The 14,826-nt window shown below is 36.8% G+C and overlaps 1 protein-coding gene across 2 annotated transcripts in view; it reads right to left on the bottom strand.

The window, feature by feature from the left end:
* Nucleotides 1–670: 670 nt before the first annotated feature.
* CCDC144A (coiled-coil domain containing 144A) overlaps nucleotides 671–14,826 on the bottom strand; it is a 95,120-nt gene continuing 80,964 nt past the window's right edge. For both annotated transcript variants that reach the window (XM_054536236.2, XM_054536237.2), the window contains exons 17-18: nucleotides 9,869–9,911; nucleotides 671–8,379 (exon numbers count right to left, since the gene is read on the bottom strand). In XM_054536236.2, the coding sequence (XP_054392211.2) occupies nucleotides 8,243–8,379; nucleotides 9,869–9,911 (180 nt within the window). In that variant the 3' untranslated portion in view covers nucleotides 671–8,242. The remainder of the gene's footprint in view (nucleotides 8,380–9,868; nucleotides 9,912–14,826) is intronic.

The following is a 14,826-nucleotide window of genomic DNA, read 5'->3' as shown; positions in this document are numbered from 1 at the left end:
ATCAAGCAGACATGATAGATATCTACAGAACTCTCCAACAAAAAACAAGTGAATATACATTCTTCTCATAGCCACATGACACTTACTCTAAAACTAATCATAAATTAGGAAGAAAAACACTCCTCAGCAAATGAAAAATAACTGAAATCATAACAAAGAGTCTCTCAGACCACAGCACAATCAAATTAGAGCTCAAGATTAAGAAATTCACTTAAAAGCACACAACTATATGGAAATTGAACAATCTGCTCCTGAATGACTTTGGGGTAAATAATAAAATTATGGCAGAGATCAAGAAGTGCTTTAAAACTAATTAGAACAAACAGACAACATAACAGAATCTCCAGGACTCAGCTAAAGCAGTGTTAAGAGGAAAATGTATAGCACTAAATGCCCACATCAAAAAGATAGAAAGATCTCAAGTTAACAACCTAATATTACAACTAAAAGGACTAGAGAACCAAGAGGTAACAAACTCCCAAGCTAGCAGAAGACAAGAAATAACCAAGATCAGAGCTGAACTGAAATAGAGACACAAAAAAACCTTCAAAAAAATAAATGAATCCATGAGGTTTTTTTAAATTTACTTTTTATTTCAATAGGTTTTTAAGGAACAGGTGATGTTTGGTTATATAAATAAGTTCTTTAGTGGTGATTTTTGAGATTTTGGTGCATCCCTCACCTGAGCAGTGTACACTGTACCCAATGTGTAGTCTTTTATTTCTCACTCCCTTCCCACCCTTTCCCCTGAGTCCCCAAAGTCCACCGTATCATTCTTATGCCTTTACATTCTCATAGCTTAGTTCCCACATATGAGAACATATGACGTTTGGTTTTCCATTCTTGTGCTACTTCACTTAGAAGAATGGTCTCCAATTCCATCCAGGTTGCTGCAATTAGAAGAATGGTCTCCAGTTCCATCCAGGTTGCTCCTTTTTATGGCTGAGTAGTATTCCATGTGGTGTGTGTGTACATATCACATTTTCTTTATCCACTCATTGATTGATGGGCATTTGGGCTGGTTCCATATTTTCACAATTATGAATGTTGCTGCTATAAACATGTGTGTACAAGTATCTTTTTTGTATAATGACTTCTTTTCCTCTGGGTAGATACTGAGGAATGGGGTTGCTGGATCAAATGGTAGATCTACTTTTAGTTCTTTAAGCAATCTCCCCACCGTTTTCCATAGTGGTTGTACTAGTTTACATTAGTATCAACACTATAAAAATGTTCCCTTTCCACCACATCCATGCCAACATCTATTATTTTTAAATTTTTTTAATATTGCCATTCTTACAGGAATGAGGTGATAGCACTTTGTGGTTTTGATTTGCATTTCCTTGATCATTAGTGATGTTGAGCATTTTTCCATATGCTTGTTGGCCATGTGTATATTTTCTTTTGAGAATTGTCTATTCGTGTCCTTAGCCCACTTTTTTATGGGATTGGCTTTTTTCTTACTGATTTGAGTTCTTTGTAGATTCTGAATATTAGTCCTTTGTTGGATGTGTAGGTTGTGAAGATTTTCTCCCACTCTGTGTGTTGTCTGTTAACTCTACCCATTATTTCTTTTGCTGTGCAAAAGCTTTTTAGTTTAGTTAAGTCCCATCTATTTATCTTTTGTTTTTGTTGCATTTGTTTTGAGCTTCTTGGTCATGAAGTCTTTGCCTAAGCCAATGTCTAGAAGGGTTTTTCCAATGTTATCTTCTAGAATTTTTAAGGCTTCAGGTCTTAAGTTCTTGATCCATCTTGAGTTGATTTTTGTATAAGGTGAGAGATAAGGATCCAGTTTCATTCTCCTAAATATGGCTAGCCAATTATCCCAGCACTATTTGTTGAACAGGGTATCCTTTCCTCACTTTGTTGAAGATCAGCTGGCTGTAAGTATTTGGCTTTAATTTTGGATTCTCTATTCTGTTCCATTGGTCTATGTGCCTATTTTTATACTAGTATCATGCTGTTTTAGTGACTATGGCGTTACAGAATAGTTTGAAGTTAGGTAATGTGATGCCACCAGATTTATTCTTTTTGCTTAGTCTTCCTTTGGCTATGTAGGCTCTTTTTTGGTTCCATATGAATTTTGGGATTATTTTTCATCATTTTGTAAAGAATGATGGTAGTATTTTGATGGGAATTGGATTTAAATTTGTAGATTGCTTTTGGCAGTATGGTCATTTTCACAATATTGATTCTACCCATCCATGAGCATGGGATGTGCTGCCATTTGTTTGTGTCATCTGTGATTTCTTTCAGTAGTGTTTTGTAGTTTTCCACGCAGAAATCTTTCACCTCCTTGGTTAGGAATATTCCTAAGTATTTTATTATTATTATTATTATTATTATTATTATTTGTAGCTATTGTAAAAAGGGTTGAGTTATTGATTTGATTCTTCGCTTGGTCGCTGAAGGTGTATAGCACAGCTACAGATTTGTGTATACTTGTGTGTAACTTTGTATCCTGAAACTTTGCTGAATTCATTTACCAGTTCTAGAAGCTTTTTGGATGAGTCTTTAGGGTTTTCTAGGTATACAATCATATCATTGGGAAACAGCAATAGGCAGACTTCTTCGTTACCACTTTGGATGCCCTTGATTTCTTTCTCTTGTCTGATTGCTCTGGCTAGAACTTCCAATACCATGTTGAATAGAAGTGGAGAAAGTGGGCAATCTTGTCTTCTTCCAGTTTTCAGGAGGAATGCTTTCAACTTTTCCCTGTTCGGTATAATGCTGGCTGTGGGTTTGTCATAGATGGCTTTTATTACCTTAATGTATGTCCCTTCTATGCTGATTTTGCTGAGGGTCTTAATAAAATAGGGATGCTGGATTTTCTCAAGTGCTTTTTCTGCATCTATTGAGATGATCATGTGACTTTTGTTTTTTAATTCTGTTTATGTAGTGTATCGCATTTATTGACTTGCAGATGTTAAACCATCCCTGCATCCCTGGTATGAAACCCACTTGATCATGATGGATTACCTTTTTGATATGTTGTTAGATTCAGCTAGCTAGTATTTTTTTGAGGATTACTGCATCTCTGTTCATCAGGGATGTTGGTCTGTAGCTTTCTTTTCTCATTATGTCCTTCCTTGCTTTTGGTATTAGGGTGTCTATTAGTCTGTTTTGGTATTAGGGTGTGTATTAGTCCATTTTCACACTGCTGATAAAGACATACCTGAGACTCGGCAATTTACAAAAGAAAGAGGTTTATTTGACTTACAGTTCCACATATCTGGGGAGGCCTCAAAGTCATGGTGGAGTCAAGGAAGAGCAAGTCACATCCTATGTGGATGGCAGCAGGCAAAAAGAAAGAGCTTGTGTAGAGAAAGTCCTGTTTTTAAAACCATCAGATCTTGTGACACTCATTCACTGTCATGAGAACAGCATGGAAAAGACCCGCCCTCATAATTCAATCATCTCCTACTGGGTCCTTCTCACAACATGTGGGAATTATGGGAGCTAAACGATGAGAATTGGGTGGGGACACAGAGCCAAACCATATCATGGTGATTTTGGTTTCATCGAATGATTTAGGGAAGATTTCTGTTTCTCTATCCTGTGAAATAGTGTCAATAGGATAGGTACCAATTCTTTGAATGTCTGATAGAATTCAGGTGTGAATCCATCTGGTCCTGGACTTTTTTGTTGTTGGCATTTTTTAAATTACCATTTTCAATCTTGCTGCTTGTGATTGGTCTGTTCAGAGTTTCTATATCTTCCTAATTTAATCCAGGAGGGTTGTATATTTCCAGGAATTTATCGATCTCCTGTAGGTTTTCTAGTTTATGGATGTGAAGATGTTCACAGTAGTCTTGAATAATCTTTGTATTTCTGTGGTATCGTGGTAATATCTCCCATTTCATTTCTAATAGAGCTTATTTGGATCTTCTCTCTTCTTTTCTTGATTAATCTTGCTAATGTTTATCAATTTTATTTATCTTTTCAAAGAACCAGCTTTTTGTTTCATTTATCTGTTGTATTTTTTTGTTTAAATTTCATTTAGTTTTGTTCTGATTTTGTTATTTCTTGTCTTCTGCTGGGTTTGGATTTGGACTGTTCTAGTTTCTCCAATTCTGTGAGGTGTGACCTTGTTTACTTGTGCTCTTTCAGACTATTTGATGTAGGCATTTAATGCTATGAATTTTCTTCTTAGCTCCACTTTTGCTGTATCCCAGAGTTTTTGATAGGTTGTGTCACTATTATCGTTCAGTTCAAAGAATTTTTAAATTTCCCTCTTGATATCATTGTTGACCCAACAATCATTCAGGAGTAGGTTATTTAATTACCATGTATTTGCATGCTTTTGAGTGTTCCTTTTGGAATTAATTTCCAATTTTATTCCACTGTGGTCTGAGAGAATACTTGATATAATTCTGATTTTCTTAAATTTACTGAGACTTGTTTTGTGCCCTATCATATGGTCTATTTTGGAGAATGTTCCGTGTTCTGATGTATACAATGTATATTCTATGCTTGTTGGGTAGAATGTTCTGTAAGTATCTGTTAAGTCCATTTGTTCTAGGGTATAGTTTAAGTCCATTGTTTCTTTGTCGACTTTCTGTCTTGGTGATCTGTCTAGTGCTGCCAGTGGAGTATTAACATCCCCCACTATTATTGTGTTGCCAACTACCTCATTTCTTACATCTAGTAGTAATTGTTTTATAAATTTGGGATCTCCAGTATTAGATGCATATATATTTAGGACTGTGATATTTTCCTGTTGAACTAGTCCTTTTATCATTATATAATGTCTCTCTTTGTCTTTTTAAAACTGCTGTTGTCTTAAAGTCTGTTTTGTCTGATATAAGAACAGCTACTCCTGTTCACTTTTGATGTGTCCATTTAGACGAAGTGTCTTTTTCCAACCCTTTGCCTTAAGTTTATGTGAGTCCTTATGTGTTAGGTGAGTCTCCCGAAGACAGCAGCAACTTGGTTGGTGAATTCTTACCCATTCTGCCATTCTATATCTTTTAAGTGGAGCATTTAGGCCATTTACGTTCAATATTAGCATTGAGATGTGAGGTACTATTCTATTCGTAAGGCTATTTGTTGCCTGAATACCTGAAAACCTGGAAGCATTCCCCTTGAAAAATGACACAAGACAAAGATGCCCTCTCTCACCACTCCTATTCAACACAGTATCAGAAATTCTCACCAAGGCAATCAGGCAAGAGAAAGAAAGAAAAGCTATTCAAATAGGAAGACAGGAAGTCAAACTATCTTTGTTTGCAGATGATATGATCCTATATCTAGAAAACTCCATCATCTCAGCTCAAAAACTTCTTAAGCTGATAAGCAACTTCAACAAAGTCTCAGGATACAAAATCAATGTGCAAAAGTCACTAGCATTCCTATACACCAACAACAGGCAAGCCGAGAGAAAAATCATGAATTAACTCCCATTCACAACTGCCACAAGAAGAGTAATACCTAGGAATACAGCTAACAAGAAAAGTGAAGGACCTTTTCAAGGATAACTATAAACCATTATTCAAAGAAATCAGAGATGACTCAAACAAACGGAAAAACATATGCTCACAGACAGGAAGGATCAATATCGTGAAAATGACCACACTACCCAAGGCAATCTGTAAATTAAATGCTAGGCCCATTAAACTACTACTGACATTCTTTACAGACCTAGAAAAAGCTATTTTAAAATTCACATGGAACCAAAAAAGAGCCCAAATAGCCAAGACAATCCTAAGCAAGAAGAGCAAAGCTAGAGGCATCATGCTACCCAGCTTCAAACTATACTACAAGACTACAGTAACCAAAACAGCATGGTGCTGATACAAGAACCGACACATAGACCAATGGAACAGAATAGAGAACCCAGAAATCAGACCACACACCTACAACCATGTGATCTTTGACAAACCTGACAAAAGGAAGCAATAGGGAAAAGATTCCCTATTTAATAAATGGTGCTGGGAGAACTGGCTAGCCATATGCCAGTTGAAACTGGCAAATTGAAACTGGACCCCTTCCTTAACCCATATACAAAAGTTAACTCAAGATGGATTAAAGACTTAAATCTACAACCCAAAACTATAAAAATCCTGGAAGAAAACCTAGGCAACACCATTCAGGACACAGGCAAGGGCAAAGATTTCATGACGAAGGTGCCAAAAGCAATTGCAACAAAAGCCAAAATTGACAAATGGGATCTAATTAAACTGAAGAGCTTCTGCACAGCATTAAGAACCTATCAACAGAGTAAACAGACAACCCACAGAATGGCAGAAAATTTTTGCACTCTATCCATCTGACAAAGGTCTAATATCCAGCATCTACAAGGAACTTAAACAAATTTACAAGAAAAAAAACTCAACCCCATTAGAAAGTGGTCAAAGGACACAAACAGACACTTTTCAAAAGAAGGCATACATGCAGCCAACAAACAAAAAAACCTCAACATCACTGATCATCAGAGAAATGCAAATCAAAGCCACAATGAGACACCATCTCACAACAGTCAGAATGGCTATAATTCAAAAAAATAAAAAGATGCTGGCAAGATTATGGAGAAACAGGAATGCTTTTACACTGTTGATAGGAGTGTAAATTAGTTCAACCAGTGTGGAAGACAGTGTGGTGATTCCTCAAAGATCTAGAACCTGAAATACCATTTAACCCAGCAATCCCATTACTTGGTATATACCCAAAGGAATATAACTAATTCTAGTATAAAGATACATGCACACGTATGTTCACTGCAGCACTATTCACAATAGCAAAGACAAAGAATCAACCTAAAAGCCCATCAATGATAAACTGGATAAAGAAAATGTGGTACATATATACCATGGAATACTATGCAGCCATGAAAAGGAATGAGACATGTCCTTTGCAGGGACATGGATGGAGCTGCAGAACATTATCCTCAGCAAACCAACGCAGAAATAGAAAATGAAATACTGCATGCTCTCACTTACAAGTGGGAGTTGAATAATGAGAACACATGGACACATGGCGGGGAACAACACACACAGGGGCATGTGGGATGCTGGCGGGTGAGAGAAGGGAGAGCATCATGAAGAATAGCCAATGGATGCTGGGCTATTATTAATACCTAGGTGATGGGATGATCTGTGCAGCAAACCACCATGGCACATATTTACCTATGTAACAAACCTGCACATCCTGCACATGTACCCCTGAACTTAAAAGATGAAAATAAAAAATAATAATAATTGCCGGTCACCTGATAGAATGCAGTAAGAAGATCATGGGATAACTTCTGTGATACTCTTGCCAAAAACATTATCATCTAAATCTTATCATAAAAAAAATTCAGAGAAATCCAATGGAGGGACATTCTGTATTATTGGACTTTACTCTTCAAAAGATTTAAGGTCATAAAGGTCAAAGAAAAACTGAGGAACTGTTCCAGACTGAAAGAGTCATGACAACTAAATGAAATTCATGGACCTGAATGGGATCCTTCTGCTACAAAGAACATTATAGACAATTAAGAAAACTTGAAAAGAAACTGAGAATTAAATGAATTTCAAATGTATTGATGTTAACTTTCTGATTATAAAGTAGTTATATAAAATGTCCTGACTTGTGGGAATACCCACATATCAGATGTGATGGCATAATGTCAGCAATTTACTCTCAAATGGTCCACAGGGGGAAAGTTGTTTTTCCTAAAATGTGGAAATTTTCTCCAATTTTAAGACTGTTTCCCAAAAGTTAATCTAATAAAGACATGAAACAATAAATAAAAAAGCAAAAAGCCTTAGACAAACCTTATTTTTCCACAAGGAAAGATCTAAATAAATCAGTGCTTAAAATTAAAATTATCTAAGTTTGATTGCACTATAACAATTGTAATACATCCAAACTTTGACAATGACCACAGTACCAGTATACCAAAATGATGTCTATCTAAACTTAAATCTATCACTATATATTAAAGATAAAATTATAAAATACAAACAAGCCATCAATTGACTCCACTAAATTATTAATGGCAACTTGATTATTTGGTTGTTTAAACAGCTAACATTTGGGCAGTTCGAGTATGTAAAACTCAATAATACTGGTTTTCATTTGCAAAATCCACTTAAAAGTTAGCTGAAGAGGCCAAGAAACATTATTTAAAATACTATATAAATTTTCATCAGACATGTATAATATAGAATATTTCCCTTTAGTAAAAATGTTCACATCATATACTTAATGGGAAACAAAATATCATGTGAATAGCCCAGAAATAAAATTGCCTTATCTTTCAGAATATGTATTTTCTTCTTAAAATCTGTACATATTCTTTTGTTACTTCCAAAACTGGATCTTGATTCAGATTTTCCTTGTGTGTAAATCCTAGAGGAGAAGCTATATAGGATCCAGGTTCATATTTAGCAGCAGCTGAAAACAAAAAGCAAGAATTATATTATTATTATTATTATTATTATTATTATTATTATTTTAAGATAGGGTCTCACTCTTTCACCTATGCTGGAGTGCCGTGGTGTGATCACAAGTCACTGCAGTCTCATCCTCCCAGGCTTAAGCAATTCTCCTGCCTCAGCCCCAAGTACTTGGAACTGCAGGCATGAGCCACTGTGCCTGGCAAGTTTTTGTATTTTTTATAGGGGCAGGGTTTTGTCATGTTGGCACAGGCTGCTCTCAAACTCCTGGGCTCCAGTGATCTGCCTGCCTCAGGCTCCCAAAGTGCTGGGACTACAAATGTGAGCCAACATGCCTGGCCAAATAATTATATTCTATATATTTCATAGTTAACTAAGTGCAAGTCAGTAAAAAAGAGTTGAGAGCTTTTTCAGTGTTAACAAGAATGAAAAGTATGTATGACTACAATGCTAACTTATTATTAGATAAGAATCGCCCATAGTTGCACACTAAATTAATGATCATTGTGGTTGTGTATCACAGCTTCTGGTTTTCTCATTCTTCATTCATTTATTCAACAACCACATGCTAAGGTACTAGACTATGCCCTGGAGTTACAAGATGAAGATGATACAGTCCACCCCTCAGCAATCATATGCTATAACCTGAAAAAGCAGACAAATAGGCAATTTCCATACCAAGTCATAGATACCCTGACAGGTATAAAACAGGGCACTATTGGAATGCAAGAGGGACACCTATCCCAGTTTTGTCTCGATATCGTAGGCTTTTTGGTGGAGGCATGCTTAGTGGATACCTGAAGGATGAGAAAAAAAGGTTGGCAGATAGAGTAAAGAAGCAAGTGCAAAGAGCTGGAGGAGAAGGACGAGCACTGTGGAATTCTGTGCAGTCCAGTTTGGCTGGATCCTAGAGCAAAGGGGCAGAGTACAGTAAGCGGTGAGAGAGAAGCCTGAGTAACTTGACAAGAACCAAATGAACGTGGGTGTTTATATTACATGTTAAGGAATTTGGAACTTTTCCTGAGGGCAAAAGTAAACCAATGACACTGTAAATGACTGGAGATTTAAAGTGTTACCTCTCAAGCGACTGCTTATAAACTGTAACTGCTTGAATAGGTTACTAGATGAGACTGGGATGTTTTGGCCTTAAAAATCACTACCATAACCCTGAGAAGCTGATGATGCCTCTGTTTTCTGAGAACCGTTTCTGTGTGCTGGCTGACAATTCCATAGGGATGGCAGAAGTGAAGAGTAGAGCCAGACTTCTTGAGCTATTTTTTTCAAGCTATGGAACGTGATGAATTCATGAGGCATAAGTATGCTCTTCATTATACTTGTTCAAGTTTTCACATCTTTCATTAGATATATATGAAAGAATATTTAATGTAGTATCTACTAGCCCAAGAATGGAAAGGGATGTTGTCTGCAGTTTATTTCAGATACATATTACTTAATCTAAATTTAATTCATAAATTTTGGTAACATACCTGCTACTTCTGTAGTTAGATCATTTTGCAACTTCTGCTGCATCTGAAATAAGTCAAATATTATTTATAACATTTAAGAAGAGACATTATCATAGTAAGGAGCATTAATTACAAAATGTGGCCTTTAAATAATACTTTTACAGACTAGACCTAACTTGAAGATTGCTTAAATTTAAAAAAATCATATAAATTCCTACCTATTTTAAGTTTAGATAATGGAGAACATATATGTGTTATGCTGTTTAGATTAATCTTACAAAAGTACAATTAATATTGGTCTGTTGGATCTACGTCATTTCAAAAGTGTGATGTTTTCCCTTATTAGTACAGAGGTTAAACAATTCAAGTCATATTTTGCAATGAATGCATTACTTCCCCATTCTTATCAAAACTCTGCCCTCTATCAAGGTCTAATCAGTTTTTCACTTTAATGAATAGTTCCTTAAAATGAACTCTCCATTCTCTACTTTTAGAAAGTAATAATCTCAAAGTATGTTCTTTGCTATTAATTCAGCACAGAATCTTTAATACATACTTGAAGAAAGCAGTATTGTTGTGATGCCATGTGAAAGTTCCACTGGCAAAAGATTAAAAATATTATGCTATTATGATTAACATTTCTTTATTCACACGGACACAAAGATTTCAGAAAATTTACATGAAAACAAGGATAAATATAGGTTACAGCCAGTTTTCAATCTTAGTTTCTTTGATTCATGAGTGTCTAGAATTAAAAACTAGGAAAACAATATAGTTCTTTAACTGCAACTTTGATTTCTTTTCAGAAATTAGTACCCATTTTTAAGCATCTGACAAGTTATAGTTATCTACTTAATTATGAAAGGTGTGGGTATATTTCTAACTTATTGCCAGTGTCCCTATCTAGAGTGCTCTTATTTAAATTTTTTTTAGAATAGGTATTCTCTCACTAAATGCCTAGAACAGGGTCTGAGATAGTTTATGGTGATAAAGATAATGATATCTAATGCCTTTACAAATTTTAGGTGTCAAGTCAATTTTTTTGTTTTACTAACAGGTTTACCAATATTTTGAGACTCCTTTCCATAACATTTCTGTGACAAAAACATTATAGATAGGCTTTATAGAGTAAGTAACATGACAACAGCATTACCATCCAGGCCTTATAAAAGTAATAATTCAAGAAATGATCCTTTTCAAGCTATGTCCCACAGAAATCTAAGGTTCCACAGAGGATGCAGATGGATTAAGGGATAAGAAAGTCACAGCTTCAGAGCACTGATCCTTCCTTTAGTCAGGCGGCACTACTTCTGTTTTCTATAATGTGGTTTTATGCAATTTTAAAAAGTTCCATTCTTAAAAAAAAAAAAAAAGAGCTTTACTTAAACGTATGAATGTCACTGATTTAGTCAAAGTCCTTAATTTTACATAAGAAACAAAACAGGCTCAGAGAGACTGCAGCTTGCCTGAGGTCACAAAACCAATTAGTTACAAGGTAGGAGTGGGCTTCAGATCTTTCACTGAGCCTGGAGTTATTCTATGCCAGCAGCTTCCTTCATATTCAGAAAAGAAATACAGATTTTTAAAAATAACTCAGGCTGGGCACGGTGGCTCACACCTGTAATCCCAGCACTTTGGGAGGCCGAGGCGGGCGGATCACAAGGTCAGGAGATCAAGACCATCCCGGCTAACACAATGAAACCCCGTCTCTACTAAAAATACACAAAATTAGCCGGGCATGGTGGCAGGCGCCTGTAGTCCCAGCTACTCAGGAGGCTCAGGCAGGAGAATGGCGTGAACCCAGGAGGCGGAGCTTGCAGTGAGCCAAGATCGTGCCACTGCACTCCAGCCTGGGTGACAGAGTGAGACTCCACATCAAAAAATCATAATAATAATAATAAAATGAAATAAAAACTCAGAGAGTCCGGGTGTGGTGGCTCACGCCTGTAATCTCAGCACTTTGGGAGGCCGAAGTGGGTGGAATACAAGGTTAGGAGTTCAAGACCAGCCTGGACAATATGGTGAAACCCCGTCTCTACTAAAAATATAAAAATTAGCCAGGCGTGGTGGTGTGCACCTGTAGTCCCAGCTACTCAGGAGGCTGAGGCAGGAGAATCGCTTGAACCCGGCAGGCAGAGGTTGCAGTGAGCAGAGATCGCGCCACTGCACTCCAGCCTGGGAGACAGAGTGAGACTCTGTCTCAAAAACAACAACAAAAAAGAGAAAATGCATCTATAAACTCTCATGATGCTCTATAATGTTTAAGCATGAGACAAAAAATAGTAGCTCTCCAAATTGTAAGTTATGAATCAAATTTAAAGAACAATTAATATCATAACTTCTGGCTAGTACCAGTCAAGACACTCAATTTATAAAGAACACATTTTTCAAACCGCAGAACAGAAAACTTGAAGGAGAAAATCTTTAGTTGAACCAAGCAAGCAGAAATTAAGAAAACTGTTCCTTAAAAGAACTATTCATTCTCCTCCAAATAAGATGTGGTTTAGGAAAATCAATCAAGTCAATTATCCATGTTGTGAGTTATTTATAGAAAAACTGAAAACACAAAACAGATTTCTCTACCATCTAGCATACGCTGTCCAACTTCTCATCATTAATTTGTACATACAAAGACATGGGATTAATTTCCATTATCACTTAAATTCAGCCATAAATGATAGGAGAACCTTCATTTTCCTGGCCTCAGGTTTCAAGTGAGGACTTAGACTCTCTCTACCTATAGCTTCCTCTTGAGAGGATATCAGATCTACCTAATGGGTGAATTTGGGCAAAGCACACAGTGTGCTTGCTTGGCTCAGGGTCTCTTTCAAAAGATGTGTCTGCCCACAGTGACATGAGTTCAGGTCTGCTGTCATTCCTGCAGTAAGCAGCATGCACCTGCGATGGGTGTCAAGCCTTTGTTTTCTCCACTTAAAACTCTGTGGGTTAGTGCCTAATCTGGGATAAAATACTGTGGCTGCACATCTGAGCCACATTCTCCCATTAGTTATCATGAGTCTGTAATAGAGCTAGTGTGTTGATGTCCATCTATCTGACTCCTGTGTTCTGAACTCAGAAGGGAATGAGGAGCACCATTTGCTGCCTATCCACCACAGCCTGAACAAGAAAGATGACTGTATAATACTTATAGAAATAGTTTCTTCTTCCTTGACTTTTCTAATCTTACCATACATTCTTCACAACTACCTCCACTTTAAAGAGGGGAGGAGTTAGAAAATTTTTTTAAAGAAATATAGTGAAATCAGTACCAATGGCAAAGTCCAATAAATACAAAGTTCACTCTTCAGCAATAACTTATTGACAGGCTACTGCTAAATTATACTTGAGATTACAGGCTGGAAAATAAGGAGCCAATAAAACTATAAAAAGTACTTCTGATATATAGGACAAAGGATCCCAGGGTTAATCTAGAATGTGAAAACTGTAAGTAAAAATTAGTAAAACATAGGCATAGCAATCTATTATTACTACAATGGTGTTAAGTGGCAAGGCCATGTGGCAGGCCAGGTCTCACTAACGCAGGCCTCCATAACAACTGCTTTGGCACTGACTGAGTAGTTAAGTTAAATATTAAAAGCTGAAAGAGCCAGTGCCCTTATACAGGCTGGAATGTAACAAAAGCCCACCAAGAGTCTTGCCTAGGCCTTTCCTGGGCCTTAAAGTATGACAAAATAATGAAGGAATTCTTAATAGGACCGGTTTGGTATTAAACAAGTTTTTTGGGGGATCTGAAGAAACTCCCCAGGCCTCCACAAATAAGTTTATTGGGGGTCTAATGGAACTCCCAAACCTCCATGATTTAGCAGGAGACAAGATAAGGGTAATCGCCCCAGCACCTGGACCCATTTAGATTAAATAAATTTACTGAAGCTCCAGAGGAAGGTCTTCAGGACTTAGATCTTAGTGATAGATTAAAAGAAGTTAATCACTTATGTCTACAGACGAATGCACACTTACATGTAGATATATAGCTTAGAAGGTATATAAGCTCTGGAAAACTTTGTAATTTTGTATTGGTGTGGTAATAATTTCCAGGCCTTCCTTGTAACCCTGTAACCGGTTGCAGAAAATAAAACCTCTCTTCCCAATTCATCTGCATCTCATTACTGGACCATGATAAATAGCAGCCCGACTCTCAGTTTGGTCTGGGAACAGTCAGACTCTAGACTTCATATAATGGGGTGAGAGATGCAATAAATGCTAAATGTCATGAATGTAGAGAAAACTTGTTTCAACAACCAGTTATAATATATTATTTCTCTGGTGTGTGATTTCATACAAAATTATAACCATTTTTCTTGAGGTTAGAGAAAATGCTGTGTACGATAGCACTTCACAGTAGGAATAGTCCAAAGTGTTAAAATCTTGCAAATAAAGGAGATGTACAAATAGATCCAATATTAGTGCTATTTTTAACATTTTGCTTTTGAAAACTGTAGTTAAAAATTTCTAAATATCCTGTTTTGTAATGCCCCACCCAGAAACCCACCCCACCCCCCACCTTTTTTTGTAAATCTCAGTTTAGATGGTATGTTACCACCTCCTCCTTGTATTAGCTGATGTTTTCCCATAGGAAATACTTAAGTTCCTAGCAACTCTAGAAGGCACCTTCTTTCTAACTCTAAAAATTCTGTAGACAACAGCTATATAAGAACTCTTCCAAGGTGTGATTATGGAGACATGCCTTTGTATCTTTTCTTTTTTTTTTTTTTGAGATGGAGTCTTGCTCTGTCACCTGGGCTGCAGTGCAGTGGCACAATCTCGGCTCACTGCAACCTCTGCCTCGTGGGTTCAAGCTATTCTCCTGCCTCAGCCTCCCGGGTAGCTAGGATTATAGGCGCCCGCCACCACGCCAGGCTAATTTTTGTATTTTTAGCAGAGACAGGGTTTCACCATGTTTTCCAGGCTGGTCTCAAATTCCTGACCTCAAGTGACCCACTTGCCTCGGCCTCCCAAAG

The sequence above is a fragment of the Pongo abelii genome, chromosome 19, assembly GCF_028885655.2.
Source record: "Pongo abelii isolate AG06213 chromosome 19, NHGRI_mPonAbe1-v2.0_pri, whole genome shotgun sequence".
Classification (NCBI taxonomy): domain Eukaryota; kingdom Metazoa; phylum Chordata; class Mammalia; order Primates; family Hominidae; genus Pongo; species Pongo abelii.
This window is presented reverse-complemented; position numbering and strand designations above follow the sequence as displayed.